The sequence below is a fragment of the Periophthalmus magnuspinnatus genome, chromosome 3 (assembly GCF_009829125.3).
Source record: "Periophthalmus magnuspinnatus isolate fPerMag1 chromosome 3, fPerMag1.2.pri, whole genome shotgun sequence".
Taxonomy (NCBI): Eukaryota; Metazoa; Chordata; class Actinopteri; order Gobiiformes; family Gobiidae; genus Periophthalmus; species Periophthalmus magnuspinnatus.
This window is the reverse complement of record NC_047128.1, coordinates 13,755,527-13,776,684: the sequence shown is the minus strand read 5'-3', so window position 1 is coordinate 13,776,684 and position 21,158 is coordinate 13,755,527. Positions and strand designations below refer to the sequence as shown.

The window sequence follows — 21,158 nt, the reverse complement described above, 5'->3', positions numbered from 1 at the left end:
CCGCTCTCTGTACTGAAATGTAGCAGCATCACCTTCAATGATGCAATGAACGGTCAGTCTGATCCAAGGTTTTTGTTTTTTTGTTTTGTTTTTTTGTTGTTGTTGTTTTTTTTTTAAACAAAGTTCAATCATCTGTCTAGAACCACAGATTTATTTTGATGTTTAATGAATATGGTTGGCATCACAGCCTATGGGCATTTGGCAGAGGCTAATCATCAAATGCTAGAATGTGTTATTGTGTTAGCCTATTGTTTCCCATGAGAAAGTAAAATCATAAATCACAAAAATGCCAAACTGGGAAATTACACAAAGTGGATTATTGTGAGCTTTAATCCAGATAATAATTTTGTTGCCTCTTCAAAAACATGTCTGGACTTGTTTTGTTTCATTCACACATGTTTGAGTAATCCTGATTTATTAGTCTGTCTACATGTCCAAACTTCAAATGCTCTGTTCCACCTTGTGATGTTATGAAGTGGTAGTTTTCAAGCTAACAGCTAGCTATCTTTTACCTTTTAGTTCAGTAGAGATGTGTTTAAAAACACAGTGGAGCACTTTCTTTCAACATCATATAACATCACAGGGCGATTTCAGTCTGAGAGAAGAACCTAAATATGCAGGGTTCATTTGTTAAACACGTGTGAATGAAACACAACTCAGGATATGTTTTTGATGAGGAAATAACACTATAACATGGATCAGAAAATAGCATCTTATAGGTCCTTTAAAGCTGCACTATGTAACGATGGCTCATGAAAATGTGATAGGTATAAACTTTTCTATCTTTCTGAAAATCATTTATAGATGATTTTATGGCATCACCTTCAGTGACACAATGAGCCGTCAATCTGAGCCACAGAGAAAGTAAAATAATAAACCAGAAGAAATGCTATGGGGTATTCACTGCTAACACATAACACATTTAGATCACCATGTTACCTTTTATTGTTTTGAAAATGTTCAATTCAAACATACATGGATGACATATAAAACCTCTTCAGGCATGCTTTTGATGTGATGAGAGAACAGTGTTATAACGTGCTAAACAGATGTTATTGTTTATTTTACTGCCAAAAAATACTTGGTTTGATGGAATCACTTGGTTTACATCATTTTGTGGAACATTCCAGGCAAGACAACATCTCCATAGAGAATAGAAGGTTTTGAACCCTCCACCAGCACAGTGACTGAGTGTCTAGCACTCACCCCGCACATCAAGGTAACGGTTTGACTCTCTAGCTTTTTGTGTAGAGTTTGCATGTTCTTCCTGTGTCTGGGTGGGTTTTCCTCCATCAATCCAAAGGGTTAGGGCAATTTATTGAAAAACTGTCAGCCCTCTCTTTGTAACTGCTGCTGTCAGGCTTGTCATTTTGGTCTTAAAATGTTAGTATTAATCCGCGCTACATGTGTTTGTACAGGTGTTTTTATTTGGCTATTTTGTCTGTAAATCAAGATATGAACATAGATCACTGATTTGAGGTCTTTTTACCGTGAGGTCACTCCTGGTAGCATTGGCAGCAGGATTGATTGACAGCGTTGCTAAGTGCCTGTGCCCTGATAAACCAGTGGTGCAGGTGAGACAAGGTGTTACCTTCAACAGCCTCACTTCGGATTGGCTCTTTGGTTGCTATGATACTCACAGTTGCAATTCCAAATATGGAACTGCTAGCCTCACTGAACTTCATTTGACTGGAGCCGAAAGCTATGGGTGATGTCACACTCACTTAGCCACTTTCTTTATACAGTATATGGTTCTGTCCCTGTTAACACAGTGTCTGGTCCTAGGGCAGTCTAGTTTTATGTCTGTTTCCCATAATGCACTGGTCCCTGTCCTCAGTTTCCCATGGTGCACTGGTCTCTGTCCTCAGTTTCCCATGATGCAGTGGGCTCTCTTTAATAGTCTGATGTGAGAGCCTGTTGTCTTTCTGCTTTAGATTCAGAAATGTGACGTGTGTGGGAGAGGCATGAGGTCACAACGCAGTGTCTGTGTCTCCCACTGCCCCACATGCACACTCATGAGCTCACATGCACACTTTTAGGAGTCACATGCACACTCATGGACACACAGCTACGCTCATGGCCTCACATGCATGCTCATGGACATGGCTGCTGTGCTCATGTGCAAGCAGAGTTGTTTTTGCATGAACTCCCTCTGCAGGTGTAGTCTTGTGAGTGCAGTTTGGGTCAGATACATAGAGATACGTAATAGTTTTGAGAACTTTTGCCACACCTCCTTTTTAGTCGACTAATCGATCAGCAGGACATATCTTTAGTCAACCAAGAGGGGTTTTTTGCATACCTAATGCAAATTAAGAGAGTTGTAAGAGGCTCATTCTTGGATGCAACATGCAGCACTCTGAAGGGAGTCGAACTGTCAAACTTTGTGCAGTCCTTCTAATAGACACTGGGCTGAAGGCACATCCTAATGACACAGACAGAGGTTTGATTGTCCACGTGCACGGCCTCCTCTTTGCGTGCACGCTCCTCCCCTCGTGCACTATGCTCGTGCGCACTCCAGTTTCTGAGGGTGGCTCAGTACCAGCTCGTGCCACTGAAAAAGAAGGACAAACAAAATGGAGGACAAACAAACTACAGCCTCAGTCCTCAGCGTCTTCATCCTGGTCCTTATCCAAAACGCACACTCCCAAAGACGTGAGTACAACCAGGACTAAACCAGGACTAAACTAGGATTGAACCAGGACAAAACCAGGACTAAACCAGGACTGAACCAGGACTAAACCAGGACTGAACCAGGACGGAACCAGGACGGAACCAGGACGGAACCAGGACTGAACCAGGATTGAACCAGGACTAAACCAGGACTAGGACTAAACCACAACTGAACCAGGACTACAACAGAACTACACCAGAACTAAAACAGAACTAAACCAGGATTGAACTAGGACTGAACCAGGACTAAACCAGGACTACACTAGGACTAAACAAGGATTAGATAAGGACTGAACCAAGAACTAAACCAAGACTAAACCGGGACTAAATCAAATCTAAACCAGGACTAAACCAAGTCGAAACCAGTACTGAACAGTTTCAGTTTAGTCATGCTTCATTCATCTTCTTGCTTCTCAGTCTGAATAGTCTTGTCTAGCTCAGTCCTGGTTCAGCCCTGGTTCAGTCCTGATTCAATCCTGTTTCAGTCCTCTTCTGTCTCTTTAGTTTGTATAGTCCCTCCTGGTCCGGTCTTGGTCTCTGAGAATAACACTGCAGATGTGGAGGTGGTCCAGATTGACACCAGTCTGAGTCCAGACCTGGTTTTGGATCTCCTTGTGAACCCTGATGACCTCTTCTATCTCCAAGGCAATGCGCTTATGGCCAAAAGAGGCCTGGACTTTGAGGTGAGGACCATACCTGGACTTTGGGTCACGATCATAGACTGTATATATAAATGGACATAGCAAACCTGCTAGAAGCTGCATTCCAAATAGAAAGAGAGCATCGGTGCACTTCCAGCTCAGCCTCTGATTCACTTTGCACCCTTTTGTCTCTCTCTCTGTGACTGCTGCAGTGGGCTTCATCCTTTTGGTCTTAAAATGTTTGTATTAACCTGCTCTGCATGGTCCTGGTATTTTTATTTTGGTATTATGTCCGTAAATCAAGATATGAACATATGACCAATCAGGTGCATTCTTTCCTCGAGGTCGCTTCCAATAGTGTTAGAAACAGGTTAATTGACAGCCTTCTTGCTATGTGGTCAAGATCCACATTTGTTCACTGGTATATCTTTATTCCGATGAAGATAACAATGATAATAATAATAAAAAAAATTAAAAAAAACACTCTTCATTTAGACAATGGAATGTCATTTTCAGCATTAAAGCGTAGTACTTGTATATTCCCTTAAATCTGTGTAATCCTTTAGTGTTCCAGGTAGATTCAATAGTGGTCCATGGGTGTATACTAGTCTATGTGTCTTATACTTGTTCTGATACATCGAGATCATTCTAAAGATATTCAGGAAATGTTCATTTCTGTTCTGTGAATGTGAAGTATTATCAGATTTTCAGTACTTCTTACAACCCTACTGCTAACTGCAAACTACCAACCCTGTGTTGCTATATTTTCAGAACCCTAAACCAAGACCATTTTGATGGTTTAAAGGTGCACTGTGGAACCTTTCTGGTGAAGGGTCTGCCAGCTGCTTGTCTCCATAGAGATGTTTTTGCTTTGTCTGGAACGTTTCACAGTATTCAGTGACCAGAATTTGTATTGCTGAAAAATACCAAGAGAAACATCCATTTTTACTGGGCTTGCCTTTCCTCAGATCTAACCTGTAATTTACCTGTAATCTTTTGATGTTGCAGGCTCTGTCAAGTCCAACCCTGACAGTGTGGGTGCAGTGTAAAACTGAGAACTACACCGTGAGTATCTCCAGATTTGGAATTGTAAAAACATTACAATGTTAAGGCCCTGTACCTGATGCTCACAATACATAAGGTAAGTGAGGAATAACTGTGGCCCATATTAAAGTTGTTTCCTCTTCTCATTTACTCAGGTACAAGCCCACTGCTCTGTACTTACTTTGTTTTCCAATTTCATGTATCAGTGATACATGTATTTTATTTTTTATTTAACTCATTTTAAATCAATATTGTGATTTAAAATGTCCAAATTATAACATAATGATCCACGGGTGTCGTAAATTATAACTATATAGCAGTTCATGAGACATGAACTAGTTCTGTTTCTCATGTTTTTAAGACAGATACAGTGCCTTTAAATGAACAGAGGAAGATTTGTGCCTGTCCTAACCCTGATGTCTCTGCAGCTGAGTGAGTCTGTGGAGGTACTGGTGGAGAACATTAACGACAACCCTCCAAACTTCGATCGAACCCACTACGTCCTGGATGTCAACGAGGTCAGAACTCACTGCCTATTTTTACATTTGTGAGTTTTTAATTACAGGTGAGTATTATCATGGATCTATAATAAGACCTGGGTAAGACACCCCCCCTCTGTCCTGGTGCAACATCGATTAGTGGGCACTCTGAGACACTGCAGCTCCCAGGAGCTACAACCCAGAAAGAATTCTCACAATTTGTGCTTTATGTGTTTGACTTTTTGTGAATTCAGGCAGCCCCTGTTCGGTTGACAGGGCATCCACAGATTTCACAAAGGGTGGATTTTCTAGGAATTCTTCAACATGAACTTTTGAGGATATAAATCCTCAAAATGTCTTAAAGTTAGCTTTGTGAGATTTAGCCTACTGAAATTGGTCAACACTGGTTACACGATGCATGTTTGTGATGTCACACGTTGGTACTACACCTGTAGTATTCAGGTATTTCATGCCAGTTAGCACTGGCCATTAAAAACAATGCAACACCATATTTGGTTCATCTTCCAGACCTTATTATGCTTCCATGGATAGTACTCACAAGCACATTTGAGTATAGCCCACTGTGCCCTGAAGGGCTAGCACTTTCGCTCCACAGCAAAAAGGTTCCGGGTTCGACTCCTGGGTCGCCCAGACCTTTGCTCTGCAGTTTCCCCATCAACCCAAAATATGCACAATACTTCAAATCCTCCAGTTAAGGTAGTCCTAACCAAGACTAGCTCAAGATCTGGAGATGAGTCCCATTGCTCCTGACAGGTTAAACTCAGAGACACTGAAGGAAGGGTCAAATGCAGAAACAATATCACCCACGAGGCTGGAATAAAGTACATCTTAATTTAATCTTCAGTATTTGAAGAGTCGTTTGAGTGGGGAGTTTTCAGAGACCATACTTTAACTGTTGCTACATCTCTTATATTCTTGAACTCTGTTCCAAACCACATGCTTTTACTGAAAGGAAACTGGCTGTGGACCTCTCCATTAAAAAACAGACTGACCATTGACCATTTGATACAATTGGACTTAATCTGATAAACATTTGCTAAATGTCCTATATTACACAAGATGGATTCTTGTGAGCTTTTAGCCATGTTATAATGTTGTTAAGTCTTCAAAAACATACCTGGAGTTTTGTTTCAGTCACACATGTTTGAGTACCCTTTTGCTATTAGCCTGACTACATCTCCAAAGCTCAAAATTCTTAAAATACCACCTTGTGATGTCATGAAGTGGTAGTTTTCAAAGTCACAGCTACCTTTTACCTTTAGTTCAGCAAAGGCTGGCAATTCCAGGGCTAGAAAGATCAAAATGATTCCAGTGAAGGTGTATGGGGTTTAAAACACCATGTGACATCCCAAGGTGGAACAGAGTGTTTTCAGTTTGAGAGAAGAACTATGTTTTTGATGAGGTAACATCACAACATAGATCAGAAAATAGAGTAATATGGGACCCTAAGTGAACTCTAAAAACACAGAGGAGCACTTATGGATGATCACTAGATGACGTCATACAGCAATATCAAGCGTTCTGTGGGTCCCTTTACAGGAAGACAGCACAAATGTGCAGGACCACTCAAAACTATGTGTGCATGAAACAGAACATTATAACACAAAGATGCTTAATTATTTCTAAATTTTTACAGTAGTTTTGTTTTGCAGCTGTCTCCAGTGAACTCCAGTGTGGGTCTGATAGAAGCCACAGACATCGACTCAGATCCTCTGTACTATCGACTGGAGCCGGCCTCGGTAAACACACACTCTGGGACATTCATCTACAATTTGATTATGTCATAATCACAGATACATTTTATGAGTTTATCTAACTTTATGGGAGATTTACAGTTTTTGAAAGAAATCTCCAAACATGTGATCTACAAATGTTGAGCCTTATTATTTATTTGGGACTGGCTCCACAAATTTGTCATATTTATCTTATGACTTAAAATCATTTTAGCTGACAACACTCACTAGCCTTGCCAGCAAGACAAATTCTCACAGGGTTTTTGAGTTCACAAAGTCTTGCTCAGCTCCAGCTTTCGCAGTGACACGGAAACTACCCAATCACAAGTTTGATATTTCAACTTGTTCCGCTGTTATGGTGCTTTGACCAATCAACATAAAGTATTTGTTTGAACGCGCCGATCGTTGGTTCTGATCGATTCAGCGAGAACCATCTCAGATTGATGTGAACTCTCTTCAGAGGGCTATACATATCAATCTGGGATGAGCCAGGTTAAGCAGTCAGGTTTTTGGTGTTGAATAATGGCACCATTTTTTGAAGCTATTGTGAAATTTATTTATACTGACAAAGACGATGAACTTTGTGCCAGTTTTTGCTTCATGTGGACAGGCCTAGTAATTACAGAGGTAGTAGGAGACAGGACAGGAGGAGATACTGCATTTCTGATTAAACTGGAATGTTTCACAATATGGCATTAAATGTATCTATCGTCATGGAGACCATTAGTCCAGGTTGCAAGTCAGATCTGCAGAAAGGTGATTATGGTTACAGTAAGAATGCATATTTACAAGGGTTTTTTTTTAGCAATACAAAACATCCATCTTGTATTTATTCAATAACAGGCAAGTTGAATGCCATATAAAGGCAATGGACCCAAGCAGATGCAGAAAAGTTGCATAGTGTCGCTTTAATCACTGCTGCTGTATAATGTGGTACTGTGTATTTGTGGCAGGACAAATATTTCCGCCTGGAGAACACGACCAGCCCAAAAATCGTAGTGAAAAGTGTCATCGACTACGACACAATTCAGAAGATCTCATTGGTCTTACATGTGCAGGTACGGGATGGCAACAATATACAGGGAGGGCATCTGACACACATGCAGGGCATCTGACTTATATTTTGCTTCTCTTCAGGACACGTTTAATGGCTCAGCGTCTAACAAACCCTTCTTCACATCGGTGGCCACTCTGACGCTGAACATTCGGGACGTGGATAATCGACCACCCTGGTTCCAACCGTGTGTCCGAACCTCCCTTGGCCCCAGCAAACTATGTGTGAGCTCAGGGTACAAGGGCCGCGTCAACCTCACCGAGAAGGAGGTACTAAAGCTGCAATGTGGAACTTTTCACTGAGAAGCTGTGTGTACAGGGGCTGCATCCACCTCACTGAGAAGGAGCTACTAAAGCTGCATCATGTAACATTTGAAGCAGACGAGTGTGAGGGATGTATCTTTGTCTATGACGTTACAAATATTAGTTTAAATATTAAATGGAGTGATCCACAGTCTCCAGTAGGGGGGCTGAGACCCTGAATACAGGGCCTCTAATAGGACTCTACGTCCCACTCCGACATATGAAGACAAGTGTCTCTGAGCAGCACTGGAGTAAGAGCAGAACACAGAGACACACGTTCTCACAGGGGCAGTCCACAGACCCTCAACTAGACTGTCAGTTAATTATAAAGTGAAAAGTCTTGTTACAGCACTTACATGTGATGTTTGAATCCTCAGGAGGGGCCTCTGGTGCTGGAGCCTGGTCCGGTGTTTGCCAAAGATGGAGATAGAAACCGCAGTGAGCAGATCAGCTACAAGATCCTTAAAGGTATGCCTGAAACATTTAACTTTATACTAAAAGACTGTAAAGTTAAAGCGGGATGAAAGAGCTAAACTCTGTCCACAACCACATTTCAAACAGAGCTGCTCAGTTTGCTCTTGTGCTGTCTCCAGCACTCTAAGGGGAGTTAACCATGTGTGGGGGTAATTTGTAGCGAGTTTAGTGCCACATGTCTGTCAAAATGTGTTCACTGATTTTCTGTTGCTGCGGTGATATTGCTCCACATTTGCATTAAGTTGATTTCAGTTTCAGTCAACTCTGCTAAGCTCAGGCCACTTGGATCATGCCGCTCTCCCCTCCACTTCCTCTAGTCTCCTCCCTGCTCCACCCTGTAGAGGAAATTAATGGGAGCTAGTCGCTTAAGTTGCTCAAGTTACTTTTGGTGTGAGTGCAGTGTAAAAGGGAGTGTGAGGGAGGAGGTGGGGCAGGGTCTGGAGGTTATAGAAACAGTGTGATTGTAACAGGTATCCACATTTCAAACTCTGTGAAATGTTTGTGATTAGAAACACCTGACTAATCAGGGCAGTCCTGCATGATGTCACCAACTACTGGAAATTGCAGAGGCCACTAAAGGCAGCACAAACTTAAGATTTAGATGTATTTGATCACAAACCAGCAAATATACCTAGTTTGCTCTAAAGTTTCCAAAAAAAAAAGCTTAGTGAACTAGGAACAGTAGATAATACTATTAAAACGCAGTATACACAGTTTAGGAGTGAAAAGTTTAGTGTTTAGTTTAGTTCAATAATACTTACAGTACAATGCGATGAGGTGTCGTTTCAATAGTTGGCTTATCAGCATCTGTTTCATTGAGATGTTTTAAATACATATTTTATTAGATAAAAGTAGACTGACTGAAATTTTCTTTATGTAGAATACTACAAATAAAGTGTTAATTACTTACAATTACAGTTTATCCATTTTTGCAAATTTTATTCAATAATGCTGTTTTTGTTGCAGCTTTAGTTAAAATGTGTTGATGATGTCTACCTTCTGCATAGTTTTTCATGGCTTGAGTTCAGTCCAGTAGAACGCACTTTTAGCCTGTGAGTGATGGAAGATCCACGCTCTCAGCTGTCTCACATTTGCGCCTGTGTTGCCCAGGAAACGAGGGTAACCTTTTCCAGATGGACGAGGACACAGGTAACATCACCATGACCAAAGCTGCCGACGTCCTGGGCCCCATCACCCTCACTGTCATCGTGAGTCTCTCTCTGTGCTTCTCTGAGTTTCTCTCAGTTTCTGTGTATTCTAGGGTGACCAGATTGTGGTTACAGTTAGGAGGAGTTTGTACTTTGTAACTGGGCGTTTATGTTAGTGTTTGAAGTGAATGTTGTGAATGTGTATGCAGGGGTCTGAATCCTGTGTACTCTCTAGGAACATTTTGAACAAACTGCAGTTTATTGTATTTAGAGGTGATATAAACCTATGTACTTCATAGGTTTATTTTCACTCTCTGGTCCATGGTGGTTCTGTCCCTTTTCGATACTAAGGAACAGACTCGATACTCAATACTGATACCACTATGATATTAAAAGACTTTCAGTAGAATGTAATTTTCAATATTAAATGGTAGTACTTTCTGTTGCAACCCAACTCAGTTAGAGAGAGGGGAAGTAACAAACAATGATGGAAAATTGTAAAAATAAAGTTTTAATTTATTTCAAAGGAATGTTAAAGGTAAAACAAAAAAGAGGCTCTTAACAGAGCAGTTTAATGTACAACTTAAATACAGCTAACAAGAAAAAGTACAGAAATTAAATAATACAAAACAAACCTCAGAACTAGTCAAAGGACAACAAGTGTCTCAATTTAACAAAGTCACAACAGTGACACAGAGACAGAACAAAAGGGACATGCAGTTCACTGACAGAATCCAGCAGCAAGGAGAAGGGCAGGTCCTTTTAAGTTGTGGCAGCTGCAGGTGAACCTGCGACCAAGTGTGAGTGACCAAGCCCAGGAGCCAATCAGATGCCAGCTTGCGAGCAATGCACCAATCACAGGAGAGGTCTGTCAGTTTAAAACTTGCATACAGAAACAGGGATCAGTAGCAGGAATAACACAGGGTTGTAGGAGGAGCTGGAGGCCTGGGGCCAACACTCCCCATCTTAAGTTACAAACCATGTAATACAAAAAAACAATAGCCATTCTTTCTACATTCTAGCAAGTCTTTGCACTTACGAGAGTAAGCATCATCAGCTTTTCTCCAAAAATACACAAAAAGCTGTAATGTGCAGAACAACATTAATCTATCAAATCGTATCAATCTAATGAATAGACTGTAGTGTGAGGAACACAATTAAATATACATTTTAACCAGGCGCTACAACTCTACAAACCTTACAAAATTTGGAGTCATGTTTAAAACAGTGGCTAAAGCAGGAGGGAGTTCCTCTGAGCTGCCCCCAGCTCTGGTTATGAGGCATGGACACAATTAATTAACAAGGAGTCTTAACGTTTGGGTAGTGTTGGTTAACTTCCATGCACAGTCCATCCCTGCAGTATGAAAGTAAGATTTTGTCATACTCTGGGCTCTGAGGATGGCTTTGGACCATGCCCCAACAGACCTGGAAATCACATCTGAAAAAGGGGACAAGAAAACACTGTGAGAACAGAAACAGATCAGATGCTTTGCCAGAAGGGGGACCCACTAAACCGTCCAAAATCAAAGACTCGGAATCAGAGTCAGGCTTGTGGCTCGTGTCAGTGTCTAGGTTGGTTGAACCAGACCAAATCAAACTGATACCTGTTGGATTGGATTCAGGGCTGGACAGTTGGCAATGGCGTGTCCAGATTTCTGGCAGTAGAAACATTCTTTCGGCTCTTTGTCTTTTCATCTTCAGTGATACACAAGAAAATGGGGAACATTTGTTTTTGTGAATCAACATGAATTCATCTGCCAACATGGCAGCATCAGAAAGGGTTTGGACCTTTTTCCAATTTAAATACAAAACAACACATTCAGGCAAACACTGCTTAAAGTCCCCCAACAAAATTAGCTTTCTGATAAATGGTGCACTTTTGCTAAAGTTTCTGATTTTAGTACATTCAAAGAGATTCCCCTTCTCTCTAGCAAACTGAGCATAGGAGTGACTTGGGACTTTGGAGTGCTGTCTAAATTTTTGCCGGCAGGCCTTAGATACCAATTGGTAAGAATTCAAAATGGCAGCTTTAACAGTGTCACATAACACTCTTCAAGTGGTAAAGTAGCCACAACTTCTTGAGCTTTGTCAGTGGGTTTAGTTTGCAACAAAATGGGCCAAACATCATGGGACCAACTTAAGGCTGTTGCGATGCGCGCAAGGACTGTAAAATAGGAATCAACTTCACATTCTTCAAATTTGAGAGCTGTTTGAGCTTAATGGCCCTCTCAGCATCAATCTTGAGCCTTCAGATTCGAGTTCAAGCTGAGCTTTGCCCGCTCTCTCCGTGGCTTCTGACTCCATTTTGAGACGAGTCAAGTGCTCTTTGAGCAGGGCCCCATCTCTGGGACAATAGGAGGGCAAGAGCGGCTGGTGCAGAGGATGAATGATTGGAGGGTTAGGCTGCACAGCAACCTCCAGAGCACCCTCAAAAGTAACAAGCTCAGGATCCACACACACATTAGGCCCTTCAACACCAAGGAAAATGGTAGCTCTCAATCGTCCAGGTAGGTTCCATAGTGGTCCATGGGTGTATACTAGTCCATGTGTCTTATACCTGTTCTGATACACCTCAAGATCATTCTAAAGCTACTGAGAAAAAGTTAATTTCTGTCCTGTGAATGTGATTTTTTTTAGTATCAATATCTGATACCTCAAATGAGTATCTAGTTTCGATACTTGTTTTAGTATTGATTAGTATCTAATTTTTGATACTTTTGACAACCCTAGGTTAGACTGCTCATTTCAGTAAAACATAGTTAACAGAGTTATATTTAAGATTTCTACTACTTTTACTTCCTGGTCGGGCACGGCCAACCAGGAAATAGCCAACCAAAATTGCACTCAAGAGTAGCATAAGTCCAACATAATATTACTCAAGTAAGAGTTAAAGAAGTACTTGGGAAGAGTAACTTAAAGAGTAACAGTCAAGATGCAACATTTGATTTATAATTTGGACAAAACATGAAACAATCTTTGAATAGATTCATGGAAATAATGCACAAAATCTGGTATTTTCAAAGGATAGGCACAACAATGAGACAAACTAAATCATATCTGAAGAGGCTGCAAGAAATACAAATGTTCAAATCATTTCATATTGTCAACATAAAGCTCAAGTCACTTGTAGACTCACAGAGGGAAGAGGAACCACAACTTTTACTCACTTACTTCAATAAAAGTAATACTCAAGTAGGAGTAAAATTATGCTGCACCATAATGTTCCATAAATCAATGACAGGAAACACCCTGAACATGCACATTCCAATAACTAGAGCCAGATCCATAATGCCCAGATATAATGCTCTAGACCTTCCTCCATATTAGTCACAGAACGACTGAAGCACTTTTCAAACTTGGTTTTGGGCTCACAATGCAGATTAAAGACATTTGTTTTCAAATATATAATGCAGTGGTTCTTAACCTGGGTTCGATCGAACCCTAGGGGTTCGGTGAGTAAGTCCCAGGGGTTCGGCGGAGGCCAAGACACGCACCCGACTCATGATTCGCGGACTGCGAGCGTCTCCAGACAATTAATTCTGCGCTATTTTTCAATGTGAGTCAGTGAGGACGAGCTGCTCCAGCCAATTATGTGATTCACATACGTATTTGCGCAGCTTATCAACGTTATTGACAGGCGTCCTCATGAGCCGCTACTAGAGTTTTAGCCGATGTGGAGTGAAGACTCGCTGAAGATTCTAAATGCCGTTTAACCCCTTAATATGCCGACGGCCCGCCCTCGGGCAAAGATCCGCGCGTAAAATTACGCGCGCGTAATTGCGTTTTACGCATTGGTTTGCAGCAGTTTTGCGTTTTAAACATGACGAAACGGACAAAACAAAAGAAGTACGCGACCGAGGACACTGTGGATGTTTGTACAAGTTAAACTAGAGGCATCTCGGACCCGGAGCGGTTCGTGGAACCGAGTGAAGATCTCATGATGGACTGAGGAGCAGAGGACCTTATGATTTGATGGACTGGATGCTGTTCCTGATCGGTAAGCGTGGTTTATTCTGCAATTTACTTAATTGTGGGTCAAATGTGTATTACGTGTAATCATTAGCATTAGCTAATGCCAATCTGCAGTAATAGAGCAGCTGGGTGTGCAGATACAGATTCCTCTCAGTGTGTATTGGTCATTGATACTGTCACTTCGAACGGCATAAAAACATACGACATAAAAACGAAGAAAAGGAACAGACTTTGCTGTGAAAATGACGTGAGAGTGGCCAAGGTGAAGCCATGCATTTCTGACCTGGTCTCTGAAAGTCAACAACAGAAGTCACACTGATTTGCAGTAAATATTCATTATTGTAGCCTGATGGAAATTAGATGATGGGTGTGTGTTAAAATGTTAAAAATAATAAAAAGCATAAATACAGTAAGTTCATTATTGGAATACATAATACAATACAAAATTAAAATAATTTCAGTGTGGTAGTATTAAAAAAGGTCATGTCTTTGTTAAAAGGTATGTATGTAATTTGTTGTGAGTTTATGCATTGTATTGGTTTTATTTTTTTAACACAGTGATGTTAATACACGGTTTATTTTGTGCACCAGTAAAACATACATATGTCTTGAATTTGAAAAAAAGTATATTTTATTTTTCAATAAAGAAGGGTTCAGTGAATGTGCATATGGAACCGGTGGGGTTCAGTACCTTCAACAAGGTTAAGAACCACTGATATAATGGTTTAACAGTTGAGCAGTTCCTTTGTCTCCTGAGGTTTTTGCATTATTTTATTTTTTTGCACCCTTTTTGCATGGACTTTTTTTTATTTCAGACAGAGACGATTAATTTTTCATTAGTCCCAGTACAACTATAATGTAAAAGCTAACAGCTGGTGTACTGTTAGCATGCTAGCTGTTTGTGCTGCTCTGCCTGAGTAGCTCTCTGGCATTTTTGGTTTGCAAAAGTAGCTCACTGGGGGGGGGGGTGCATAAATAGATTCTGCATGAACTCCCCCTGCAGGTGTAGTCTTGTGAGTGCAGTCTGAGTCAGATACACAGAGATATGTAATAGTTTTGAGAGGTTTGGCCACGCCCCTTTTTAGTCGACTAGTTTTAATTGTGTCCTCTTGTTCCAGGCGTCGCAGGTGCAGAACCGGGACCAGTTTGCGGTCACTCAGGTGGTGTTTGAGGTGATGAAGAAGAGCAGAAGTCCTCCTCGTTTTGAGAAAGAGCGATTCGAAGGATTTATCTACAGTAACTCTGTCCCGGAGAGTCTGGTGCTGAGAGACCGCAGCACCAATCGACCCTTCAGAGTGCGGGCCAGAGATGAGGACTTCGCCACGGTAACAGGGTTTAGACTGTGTTAGGTCTACCACAGTCTTCATTCAGTCCTCGTTCAGTCCTGGTTGAGTCCCAGTTTTGTCCTGGTTTATTCCCTGTATAGTCCTGTTTCAGTCCTGTTTCAGTGATTTTGTCCTGGTTTATCCCCTGTATAGCCCTGTTTTAGTCCTGTTTCAGTCCTGGTTTAATTCTGGTTTAGTCCTTCCTTATTTTTCCTCGGTTCCAGGGCATTAATCCTGATGTGAAATATGAGGTGCAGTACAGCAGTTATGTGAATGTGACCACCGATGGATTTGTGATTCTGAAGAGAGTCGTCAAAACCGAGTCCTTTGCTCTCCAGGTCTGTAACTAAATATATAAATAAACAAATAATAAACACATTTCTTCAAATTGAAATGTTAATTTTTTTTTTATCGTTTTAGCTGAGGGCAGTTGACACCAGCACTGGAGAATTTGGGACAGCTGCGCTCTCTGTTCAGGTCATTCCAGGTAAGAATTTGAAATACAACCGCACATAGAAATAATACAAGACAAGACAATTCTGTATTTTTACAGTTGTGCAGGTATCCAGAGGGCAGAGCAGCTAAAAATGGTACTCAAGTAGGAGTAATGTTACTTTAAAATAATATTACTCAAAGTAGTGGTTCAAGAAATTTTTTAAGAGTAAAAAAGTATTTTGGAAAACTACTACTCGAGAAAGAGTAACTTAAAGAGACATAACATCTGATTTATATGTTGAGGTTAATGTAATTTGAAGGACAAAACATTAAATAATGCACAGCACATATAGTTTTCAAATGGGACAAACTAAATCACTAAATCTGAAGGAGCTGCAAGAAACACAAATATTCAAATCATTTCATATTGTCGACATAAAGCTTTGGTCCCTTTGGAGTTATGTCACAAAAAATGACTTATGTAAAAATACTGTTACAGTGTAAAATATGTTAGTCAAGTAGGAATTAAAGTATGCTGCTAAAAGTACTCTGAAAAGTACAATTCCTTTAAAAAGTTACTCAAGTTATTGTAACTCAGTAAATGTGAGTATTATCCACCTCAGCAGGTAATGTCTGTAATATAATGTATGTAATTAGTATTGAAAGCCAAATAAAAAAAAATGTAATTGATGGAATCCTTTTTGTGTTGTAGCGGTTGCTATTCCATCCCCGGCCAGTGGGGGGTACCGTCCCGGGGACATGGCTCTCCTGGGGCTGGTGATGGCTGCTCTTCTTGTGCTGTGTCTCATTGTCATTGGGTTCCTCCTCTCCAGAGTCCTGAAGGGAGACGGCAAGATCTGCCAGGTCTGGACCACCGGACCAGGGATAGACCGGGGATTTATCAGGTTTAGACCAGGTTTAGATCGAGGGGTTAGACCGAGTTTAGACCAGGTTTACATTGGATGCACATTGGGGTTAGGCTGAGGTTAGACCAAGTTAGTCTGGGTTTAGATTGGGTTTAGACTGGGTTTAGATCGGGTTAGTCCAGGTTCAGACCAGGTTTGATTTGAAACTTGCAGCAATTGTACACACACAGTGCAAGCCCACTTGCTCCATTCTAACTGCTGTGTTTTCTGCCCCTGTTCAGTGTTTGGGCCCTTGTTTCTCGGGCCCTCAGTCTCACTCTCACAGAGACTCTCTACAGTTCACAAACGACGGCTTCCAGACGGAGGTGGACTCCAGGGGGCGCTGGGGAGGCATGTTCCCCAAAGGCAAGGTGCTTCCTCTGGGCAAACGAAGCCCCAAACCCTGCTCATCGTGTGGAACCTTCTCCAACCACATCCATCGCACCAGCCCCATGAGCCGCCGCAGCAGAGAGCTCAGGTCAGGACTTAAAGGAGCTGTACAGGATTTTTACTGTCTTAAAATATATATTATTACATTTGTTTGCTTATATAATTCATGAATTACTGTACTATTAATTAAAATAGTACATTTAAAATTTGTTACAAAACCACTAAATGCACAGTAATACTGTTAATATATTTTTGTACTTCATAGAATAGATGCAATATTACTAAAAGATAATGTGAGCTGGTGTTGAGACCATAGACTGTATAAGGAAGTGGACTAAAGGAGTGTGACGTCACCCGTACTGTTCAGCTGTGGCCAAGTGAAGCCACTCGAGGCTAGCAGTTATAGGGGCCATGTTCCATGTTTGGGATTCTGACTGCGAGTATCATAGCAACCAAATAGCCAGTAAGGAGCGAGGTGGTTGAAGGTAATAGAGAGTGGACGCTTAACAACGCTGTTAATCAAACCTGTTGCTAATGCTAGCAGGAGTGACCTCAGGGAAAGAAGGCAACAAAAAAGGCCAAACAAAAACACCAGGACCATGTAGAGCGGGCGAAGACAAACATTTTAAGACTAAATTGATGAGTCTGATAGTAGCGGTTACGGAGAGAGGGGTGATGGTTTTTTGATGGAACCGGAAGTGTCCCCATGCTCATTTCCTGTCTGGAACAAATCTATGCAGTCTGCTCTTTTTCTGTGACTATATTACCTCAACCACAGAGGGCTGAGTACACAAACTTAAGGAAAGCCAAAAGCCAAAAGCCAGATCTTGTTTTCATGACCAGCTAGTTCCTCCTACTTTCTGTTCGAACCAGACCATAAAGCGTGACAAACAACCTTTCTTAATTGGGACACACAATCAAATACATCTTTATAAAGTATTGTAAAAGCATGTGCTGTTGAGTGGTCAGGCGATATGTACCTGTAGTTTGACTTCTACAAAAATGTTCTGAAAGTCATGGCTTTCTAGAATTTGTTTATCAGTGCAGATTTGAGTCTTCTCTCTGACGTTAAAGGTCCTGTACTTGATTGTTTCTCGTGTATTTGAGTACAATTTGTTTTGCCCCAGTACAGATATATTGTATAAACAGCATCTGATCATAAAGTATTTTATTGTCTGATCGGGAAGTGTGTGTCAGCATGCTAATTTGTTAATTGTTGCAAAACACTGCACTCGTCTTTGAGAGTTGTGAAAAGTGCTTATAAACTACCGGTAATTGCGGTGACTACTACTTTTTAAACATATTTTGCAAATCTAATCTCAGAAATTCTAAAGGTTGGTAAATACAAAATGCAAACAGAAAACAAAGTAAAGATGCAATCTGTAACGTTTCTGGTGACTATTAAACTATTTCATTAGTTTAGTGTAAACTGTTTAATGCAGAGTATTGTTAAGTATTTCACAGCCAAATCAGATCATTTCTCAGCATCTTTATTAATTCATGTTTTTATGGTTGTAACATATTGGTTTATTTTGTTTTGAAAGTGATTGCCATTCAGTTTACTTTCTGCCCATTTTGTTTTATGAATGTGAAATTTGCCCGGCATAATGACTGTCTGCACCAAAGGGGACAGGTTTTGGGCTGTGGAGGGTGAAAGTGACACCAGTACTAACATCACAACTGTTCTTTTCCTTGTGCTGTTTTTAGGAACGGCTCTGAGTCAGGCCTGATGCGCCCGAAGAGGAAGGAGGGACAGAAGTCGGTTTGGTTCAAAGAGAGCGAAAACTCGTCGGAGATCGAAGTGGAGATCATCCCAGACACCACCATTTTGGATGACCCCGAGGAGACACAGGAAGAAGAGGAGCCAAAGCAGGAAGTAGAGGTGGTACGAGACCCCAAAGCACCAATCAGAGACGAGAGCCAGGAAACAGAGACAAACCAGGAGAACACCGCCACAGAGAAGATGACGGAGGAGTAGAGCAGTCTGATCACTGAAGAGACTACTTCACAAATAACTTTAAAGCACAAATATTTTACTAATTTAACTTTTTACATTTGGTCCAAGTTGGTGGTTCAATGCTAGACTCATTCTTTTTGTCCAGGAAGTGCTCCTCCATGTTTTTAAAGTGCCTACAACAGACGGGTTACTTCAGTGCTCAGGCTCAAACTATCTTGAGGGGCCATTATGTAAAATTGGAGCTTTGTTATAATGTTGTTCCCTCATCAAAAACATGACTGAAGAGGTTTTAGATGTCATCCATGCAGGTTTAAGTAATGTAGCGATCTTTTACAGGCCCTATTCACACCCTCCTTATGGTTAGCTGTAAGATTCTGTGCAGTGCTGAGCCCACAAGCGTATGTCACCCAAACTCCCACACGACAATTCTCCATAGATATACAAAAACATGAAACAAAATTGTACACAACAACTTTGCAAACCTGACACGATGTGCAGTAGTTTTGTTAGCACGAAGCACGCTGATTGTGTTGTGATAGCGCTCTGAAGGTGGAGTGACTTAGCGTGGGAAGCAAAGGGAGGGGAGCCTCAGAACATAAAAAACAAAAGTGAAACTTATTAAACATGTTAATATGTTGTCTTCGGTGAATATAGCATTTTCAAAACAATAAAAGGTAACATGGTGATCTAAATATGTTATGTGTTAGAAGTTAATACCCCATGTTCTTTAAAGAAGTGTCTTTCTTTTATTTTTTGCAACTGAAAAACCTCAGAATCCGTAACCCAATAATACAATGGACTCTCTGGACTTGAGCATCATGCAGATCAAATCTAACACTTATTACATGATCGTTTAATGGACTGGGTTAATGTGCCTTGAATTAACATTTGCACTACACTTATGTATTTATTAATTTAAGACCAGACTTGAAAATTGTTTTATTTAAAATGTCTCTGTTTTAATATTGAAGCTCTGAATGTGTGACAAACATTTCCATTGAAGGAGGATTTAAACATCTCAGCAGTGAGATTTAAAGGGCCCATTTTACACTATTTCTGATCTATGTTATAATGTTGTTTCCTCATCAAAAACATACCTGGAGTTGTGTTTTGTTTCATTTGCACATGTTTAACACACAAACCCTGCATATTTAGGCTGAATTGTTCTCTCAAACACCCTGTCCCACCTTGTGATGTAATGTGGTAATAAAGGAACTCCACATACACTTTCACTAGAATCATTTGGATAATTCCAGCCCTGTAATGCCCAATCTCTAATAAACTAAAGTTAAAACTGCCACTTTACTTTAAAACTACCACTTGATGACATCACAAGGTGGAACAGAGCATTAAAACTACTCCAGGTATGTTTTTCAGGAAGTAACAATATTCTAACATGGCTTAAAGCTCACAAGAGTAATTTTGCCATAATATAGGACCTTTAATAATGTTCATATGTAGTTTCCTCATTAAAAAAAAAAAAAAAACTGGAGTAGAGATAAACTGACCAACCCAATATTTGTACTCTCCACACGTACAGGTCCCACCATACCACTGTTTGGGAACCACTGATATAGAGGTGCACTTTAATAAATGCAAGATATGTTTAATTTCATACTATGGATCATTACAACCAAAGCAACAACATTTCTACGGAGAGAGAACAGGTGAACTGCTTCTTGCATTACCTCATGACATCACAAGGTTTTTTGTTTGAGAGAAGAACTCAGCTTAAATATGCAGGGTTTGTGTGTTAAACATGTGTGAATGAAACAAAACACAGCTCCAGGTCTGTTTATGATGAGGAAACGTTATAAGCAGGTGGCAGACTCTCCACCAAAAAGTTACATAGTGCACCTTTCAATCTTTTCATACAGTGCAGTTTTACATCTTGCATTTTCTAAGGAACTCAAGGATTTTATTTGTGATATCAAATTAAAATCTTTAATCCATTAATTTTGTAATAAACTTGACCATTTAATTCTTGCCTCAGTAACAAATGTCTTAAGGTCAACGCCACAGTGTGAGCTTAACACTGTGCAGATGTCATGTCCTATATATATATATGTATATGTATTTTTGATAAGTGTTTAAATATATTTATTTATTGAGAGCTTTGATTTTGAATAAGACTAACCTGAACTCTAAGGGACTTTGGTTTGAAAAATGTACTTAATATTTATGTTTTTTTGAATGAATCAGGGAAAATAAATATATGAAACGTCTGTCATCAGTCATGTTTCCTGTGCATTTTGAGACTACATTTTCCATTGAAATTGGAACTAGACTTGCATTATCCTTTAAAAAACATATCTCAGAATTATGTAACAGTTTAAAATCTAAATTATCATTTTATTACAGAAACAAATATTGTATCCCAATGAGTTACAGAAAAGAAATAGTGCAAGCAACCTTCCTATCCGTATTGGATTATGGGGATGTGGTGTATGTGCAGACTTCAGCCTCTGCTTTGAAACCATTGGATCCACTTTTTCACTCCGCCCTTCGTTTTATTACAGGTGATGGATTTGTAACTCATCACTGTGTTCTCTATGAAAAAGTGGGTTGGCCATCACTTCTATTAGAAAAGAACAGCACTGCATTAAGT

At 40.3% G+C, this 21,158-nt stretch overlaps 1 protein-coding gene across 1 annotated transcript; it reads left to right on the top strand.

The window, feature by feature from the left end:
- Positions 1-32: 32 nt before the first annotated feature.
- Positions 33-20,021, top strand: cdhr5a (cadherin-related family member 5a). Its single transcript, XM_033991815.2, has 16 exons — positions 33-52; positions 2,390-2,652; positions 3,175-3,353; positions 4,320-4,376; positions 4,784-4,873; positions 6,508-6,594; positions 7,542-7,646; positions 7,726-7,911; positions 8,322-8,412; positions 9,529-9,626; positions 14,657-14,863; positions 15,088-15,201; positions 15,284-15,350; positions 16,011-16,162; positions 16,446-16,681; positions 18,301-20,021. The coding sequence occupies exons 2-16, from the start codon at positions 2,574-2,576 to the stop codon at positions 18,569-18,571; spliced, it is 2,019 nt and encodes a 672-aa protein (XP_033847706.2). The 5' UTR covers positions 33-52; positions 2,390-2,573; the 3' UTR covers positions 18,572-20,021.
- The last annotated feature ends 1,137 nt before the right edge of the window (positions 20,022-21,158 follow it).